The sequence below is a fragment of the Elephas maximus genome, chromosome 6, assembly GCF_024166365.1.
Source record: "Elephas maximus indicus isolate mEleMax1 chromosome 6, mEleMax1 primary haplotype, whole genome shotgun sequence".
In the NCBI taxonomy this organism is placed as follows: Eukaryota; Metazoa; Chordata; class Mammalia; order Proboscidea; family Elephantidae; genus Elephas; species Elephas maximus.
In genome coordinates this window covers 69,109,180-69,116,000 of record NC_064824.1, presented here as the reverse complement: position 1 = coordinate 69,116,000, position 6,821 = coordinate 69,109,180, and the positions used below count along the sequence as shown (strand labels likewise).

At 38.2% G+C, this 6,821-nt stretch overlaps 1 protein-coding gene across 1 annotated transcript in view; it reads right to left on the bottom strand.

Moving 5' to 3' along the window:
- Positions 1-1,180: 1,180 nt before the first annotated feature.
- Positions 1,181-6,821, bottom strand: part of GAD1 (glutamate decarboxylase 1) — a 41,030-nt gene continuing 35,389 nt past the window's right edge. Inside the window, exons 14-16 of the mRNA XM_049888985.1 lie at positions 4,704-4,811; positions 2,779-2,868; positions 1,181-1,464 (exon numbers count right to left, since the gene is read on the bottom strand). Of these exons, the coding sequence (XP_049744942.1) occupies positions 1,291-1,464; positions 2,779-2,868; positions 4,704-4,811 (372 nt within the window). The 3' untranslated portion in view covers positions 1,181-1,290. The remainder of the gene's footprint in view (positions 1,465-2,778; positions 2,869-4,703; positions 4,812-6,821) is intronic.

The following is a 6,821-nucleotide window of genomic DNA, read 5'->3' as shown; positions in this document are numbered from 1 at the left end:
GTATGAAACACAAACTGGAAGAAAATTTTGTTCAAATTCTCTATGGAGAATATTTTTTTTTATTTATATTCTTCTTGCATACTCTAAAACGCACAGTGTGAATTTCTTCTCTTCAAAAACAGTTGTGAGCCTGGTCATTTTATCTGAGCTCTTCGGAAGGTCTTCAGAAACATTGCCTTAGGTTTCAGCTATGCGAGTCACAGAGATTGGTCATGAACAGCTACAAAATTACAGGGGATCTAGTTATTATTCAACAGTTACTAAAAAAGCATTGGGAACACCGGACATACAACCAGACAGATAGGGTAATAGAAGAGCAGATGCTATTTAAGTAATGGAATCCATATATATGACTCTATATACAGTATCAATTCTTTTACAGACAGTAAACTTATGCTTAAGTCATTATTTTAAGTGCACTGTAATATAAATACAATTCTCACTAATTTTCATCTTTTCTCTTTGGCTCACAAATTCACAAAAATACCATAAACAGTATTCAGAGCTAACTGCAGTAATATATAAATAAGATACATTACAAATGGGAAGAAAATACAAGACACCTCTTTAACATGGTAAATCTCTGAATATAAATAAGCAAATGCTTCATTTACTTACAATTAAACAGTCACGGAAATCAATACATGTGTTCTTTCCCTCCCCCAAGGTCAGACAACAGTAATATATACAATCTACACAAATTAAATCTCTAAAAGCACAGCAATGGTATACCTGTAACAACGCTACTATTTTCCCCTAATAGGATACTAATGGGGAGGGTGTGACGTGTCATCTAGTGGTGCTTTTTCTCATCCATCATGACTTCAGGTGAGAGAAACAATGACAGTGAGGTCAACTCCTGCCACCAGAATTTCCCTTGGTCCCTAGGACTCTACATTTTGGACAACATCTTTCCTGTGGTTGTTGGGCAAGCTGGTTGGCAGCCTGTTCAGCCCCTCAATAACTGCCGAAGGTAAAGTTAACTCTCTTGGAGTGGGAAACATGCTGTGATCTATTACTAAGCCACACTCACTATACATATATTTGTAGAGAGAGGTATATATAACTGTACATATATACTGTGTTCCTAATGTGCAACTTTTTAAAAAGAACAGTACTTCCTGCTAGCTATAACAAACGAGATTAAGTAAGGTTTTAACAGTATTCTTTAAGATATTATATTTTCCCTCACTGAAATGGACTATGTGTTTCAGCAACTTATAGAGGTTTGTTCTAGAGTGCTAGAGGGGAAAGAGGCTTCCCCATAAACTCATGTTCTGCTGAGGGTGATTACAGATCCTGGCCCAATCTTTCTATCTCCTCAATGAGGAAGTCAATGTCAGACTGGGTAGCAGCTGGGTTTGAGATGACCATCCGGAAGAAGTTGGCCTTGTCCCCCTGAGGCTGGTAGCCAACCATGGTCGTGCCCGACTCCATCATTAGAGCTTTGATTTTCGGAGCCACCTTGTGATTGAAAACACAAAACAAAACTCAAGATTGATATTAACACCCCTCTCTTTTTTACATTTCAACCCATTTCTTGTTTGGAAAAAAGAGCAACTTGCTTATTACTATTTGTATGTACACTGACATAAAAGCAAAGAAATATTTTATATCCAAGTATCTTCGGTGGTTATCTTATGACTATTAAATGTCTACCCAATCATAAGCCCCTTCAGAAAATACTGTGAGAATGAATTTTGAGAACATCAGTCATGCCACAATGATAATAATAATAAAAAAAACAAAACTTATAGGCAACAATGCAAATTAAGGCTTCTGTGTATCCCAGAGCCCAGCATACTGCATTCCACACAGACTATGCTCAACAATCATTTGTTGAATGGTTGAACGAATGAAATAAAATATAAATTGAATATAATACCAACAGTGAGGAATAATATCCAAAATAGATGCAGAAATCAGCAACTAGAATAAATCAACATTAGGCTAGACTTAAACTTAATTGAAGACATTTTAACAAAGACAGAATTTAAAATAGAATGTTCCTAGGAACATGTACTGTTGTTGTTATGTGCCATTGAGTCAATTCCAGCTCATAGCGACCCTATAAGACAGAGTAGAATTGCCCTATAGGACAGAGTAGAACTGCCCCATAGCGTTTCCTAGGCTGTAACCTTTACAGGGAGCAGACTGCCACATCTTTCTCCCATGGAGTGGCTGATAGGTTTGAACCACCAAACTTTTGGTTAACTATTAACCCAGCACTTAACTATTTCATCACCAGGGCTCCTATAGAGTCCCTGGGTGGTACAAATAGTTAACCTGCTTACTGCTAACCAGAAAAATTGGCTGTTGGAGTCCACCCAGAGGTGCCTTAGAAGAAAGGCTTGGTGATCTACTTCCAAAAAATCAGCCACTAAAAACCCTATGGTGCACAGTTTTCCTCTGACACACACATGGGGTTTCCATGAGTTAAAACTGACTTGATGGCAACTGTTCCTTTTTCTTTTTTTTTAGGAACGTGTATATTATCCAATTGCTCTGTGTACAGCCTCTTTAATGAAGGACACCAACCTAAGGTAGAGATGCATCCTTTAGCAGTTCCCACTGTATCTGAACCACAGCAAGGAGGCAATCTAGACCCAAGGAGAACAATGTAGTAAGACTGCTCCCCTCACCTCACTGTTATAAGCTCACCCCAAGTCTTTATTTTTTATTTCTCCCCCATTAGAAAGACACATTAGAATGAGGAGGACATCCTGACCAGACAGAGAGACTGCAGAGGGTTGGATGAGACAAGGAGAGATCCCATACCCTGTGTAGCTTTTCCCGTCGTTCAGGGCTATCTGGAACGCCCCTAAGGCTTTGTGGAATATACCAGAAGCAGACATTTGTATGTTCAGGCTGCAGAGATTCAACAAACAAGCAAACAAAAAAAATAAAGAAAATTATGAGAACTCAAGAGAAACCTGTTGCAAAAACCCATATGCATCCTTGGTGGAATTTTTTCAAATGAAAGAAAAAGGCTTAACGTCCATCTCGAAGGCAAAGCTACTAGAACACCCAGGAGAAAAAGATGCCTAGTTTATCCAGTCACAACTGGCAAGGGAGGTACTCCCCATAACCAATTTTCTAGATAACTGAAGTTACAACCTTTAAACTGAAATGCTTTATAAAAAATACATTATTTGGGTAATTAAAAAAAAAAAGGTATTATCCATCTTACCATTTTGTAAACCTCATCTATAGAAGATGCTTGAAATATAGTTTATAGATTTTGAATATTTTATGGAGTTTACTGTTACTGAATCTTGTCTTGATTACTCAAGATTAATTTTATGAACATTAATACTGGTTTTAAACCATAAGACAGGGCTTACTGAGATGCCTAAAACTGTTTAGTGTCCCTGCACTAAAGATTCTTACGGTTTTTGAGTTCTTCTGTGTTCTTACTCCTCACTTATCTACTATCTCCGTATCCAAAATTTTGCACTTACAATAGTAAAAAATCTACTATCCAACGATGTTGTGCATTAATGACACACGTCTGGGAGTAACGAACGTGAAGGTGCAAGGCAAGAGTAATACTGGCTACGATGGTTAAGGTTATGCGTCAATTTGGCTGGGACATGATTCTCAGTGGTTTGGCAGTTATGTAATGATTTAATTTGGTAACTACATAATGATGTAATTTGGCAGTTACATAATGATGTAATTTGGCAGTTACGTAATGATGTAATTTGGCAGTTTGTAATGATACAGCCATCCTCCACTTTGTGATCTGATGTGGTCATCTTCCATTTTCATATAACACGACTTTTTGCATAACGACTGGGTCTCTGGAACCTAACCATGTCAGTGAGGAGTGGGTGTAGTTTTTCAGTTTCCTCCCAGTTGCCATCATTATGTCTGCTTCTAACTGGCTTGAGACATCATACTTGCTCTTTCTAATCTGCTATTAAAATGTTTGAAATACATGAAGATTGTATCATGTATTTTAACTGCTCAGGACTCTTTTATGCTCACTTGGTGACTCTCAGGTGTGTTCCTAGTTTAGGTTGTCTGATACATGGACTAATCCTGAGTGTAGGTGGTAGTATATTTTACTGGGTTATAAGTGGATTTTCTTTTCAACACTGGCCCCTCTTCCATCTTTCTTGATTCAACTGTGAGATCCATAAGTGCTGGAACAGTATCTGTTTTGGTCAATACTATATAACCTAGCTCCCGGCACAGTGCCTGGTACACAGCAGGCAGTCAGTAAATATTGTATGACAAGTACTTTACAGTGTTATAATGAGGATGTGAACTCAGGGTAAAGATAATTTTATTTTTCTCTCCTCTTAATGAATCTATGTAGAACCTCATTGTTGAACCAGTCTTGGGAAGAATATACCCATCCTATAAGCTTCCTAGAACTGAGAAACGCTTTATCATGGAAGTTCAACACAATAATAAGACAAACTCAACAACGATGATGGATTCAGAACTGGCAAGGATAGACCTCTTGTCTGCAAAGTGCTGGCTGAGAGCTACACATTATAGAAGAGGTAAAGAGGGAAAGCCATCCAAATGCTACAGGAAGAAGAATTTGTGGACAAGGAGAGAATTAAACAAAGGGTACATAAGAATAAAAATTTAGAAGCAGCTTCTTGTAATGTGGGATAATACAGCTTCAAAAGTTTCCCTCAAATGGTTTTCCAGAAATGCTTTGCATCCAGTCTGTGATGACAACCTACCTCACCACTGAAAACCATCTCAAATTCTTCTCTGTTTTTAATCTTGGCATAGAGGTATTCAGCCAGTTCCAGGCATTTGTTGATCTGATGTTCAAATCCCACTGTGCCCTGTTTTAAAAAGGAAAGTCAGGTTCATTGGTGAGGGGTGGCATTTCCATGTGATCGCACATTTGGAAAGGCTATGCTATCCTTGTCTATAGGAAATACACAAAAGAATATTCTTGGGGATACTTAGGAAGAACCACCCAATGAAATGTGTAAAGCCTTTTCCCAGCTCTACAGGCAAGCAAATGAGGTGTGCCTGCTTTCTCTTTTGAAGGCACTCTGGTCTCCAGGCAGTTATCTTCAAGAGGGCTTTTAGCTTTCTGTTCTTTATGCACAGTCTGAACCTGAAGCATCTTTCTGGTTTGTTTTAGGATAGGTCCTACCCAAATTGCCATCTATGGACTGAGGCCAGTCCATAAACTATTTGTAACCAGTTCATTATGAGGTAAGTACAGAAATCGAGATTAAGTGACAAGAAACTTTTATAGCAATTTGGCAGTGTAACTTCATGTCTACTGAATCTAACAAAAAACTGCGGTTGCATTTGGTATGGACTTTTATTTCATTTTTCTAGCCATTCATTTTTACTGTATTGGTCCATGACAGGTTAAAAAACAAACAAGCTGGTTCTTCACCGTGGATAGTTTGGGAAACACTGCTTTAGAACACACCTTCTCCAGTAATAAGTCTGGGCAAACACATCCCACTCCCTCCCAGGCAGGCAGCCTTCCACTACACACGGGATTATCACTTTTTGGTGACAGGCAGGCAGGCAGACGGGGAAGCCATTGGTCTCAGTACATGCCCTGAGATTGCAATAGCCCCAACTATTGATAAACTGGTTGAGCGTGAGTTTCAAAAGCCAGCATGGCTGATTAATAACAGCAGCATGAGGGTTGTTAAGTGGGTTGAATGTTAACAAGAGCAGAGGCACCAGGCTGGCTTGTGGATTGCTAACGGGACTGGGTGGGATCCAAAGCTGTCAAAGCATGAACCTCCCCAAGTAGTATCATTGTTGACGGGAATGAATGGGGAATGAAGTCCACATCAAGGTCTCACCCAGCAACCAACACACTATGAGCCTAGCCTCCAGCAGAGTTCAAGAGGTTATTGTTAGGCAAAATGAAAAAGCAAATTACTGACACATTACATGTGGTCATTATATTTCAAAACCATAGGAATCTCCTGTTAATGGCTTGAGTTTCTCTTGTTGAAATTTATGACTATTTATATGTTTAAAGGGAGTCCTTGGGCAGTGCAAATGGTTAAAGCACTCGGCTGCTAACCAAAAAGTTTGAGGCCACTCAGGGTACCTTGGAAGAAAGGCCTGGAGATCTATTTCTGAAAAATCAACCACTGAAAACCCTATGGAGCACAGTTCTATCTGACATACACGAGATCACCATAATTCGGGGCCAACTCAATGGCAACTGGTTTTATATGTTTAAAATATCTATGATTACTTTATGGTGGAAATAAAATCCAGGCCATTTCTATATAAAGATAAAACGATTTAACATTAGAAAAACTAATAATCAGTTAAATTCTTCCTACAGAAGAAATATGAAATGAACTAGATATTTCTCTGGAAAGCTTTGTGTTTTGGTATTAGGTAAACACAATCCTAAACATGGAAATGATTAAAATTCATTTATAGTTGGTAAATAAAAACAGTACTTGTGATATAAATCTGTGAAATCAAAATTGCCTTTACTTGATTGAGGAAAATACTTTTGAAACAAAGAGTTAAATGGCTAGCTACTCTTCACCTAATTTTGAGGTAAATTCCAATAAAAAAGTTACCGTTTAATCTAGATACAGAACCCCAAAAGGCTAATGATGAATGCCAAGACGGCGTGCTTCAGTCTAGTAGGTGGATTTCTTACAATAAAGAGTGCATTTTCCAGAACAGTTTATAAAGTACAAATAATGGGAAAGTCATTATTTCAAGAGAACTTAAAACTGTCATATATAGCCCATGATTAGAGGCCTCATAAAGGAATTCAGGATTCTCCTCAGAATAGTGCAGTAATTTTATCCTTTCTCTCTTTCTCTACATCAGCACTAAATAAT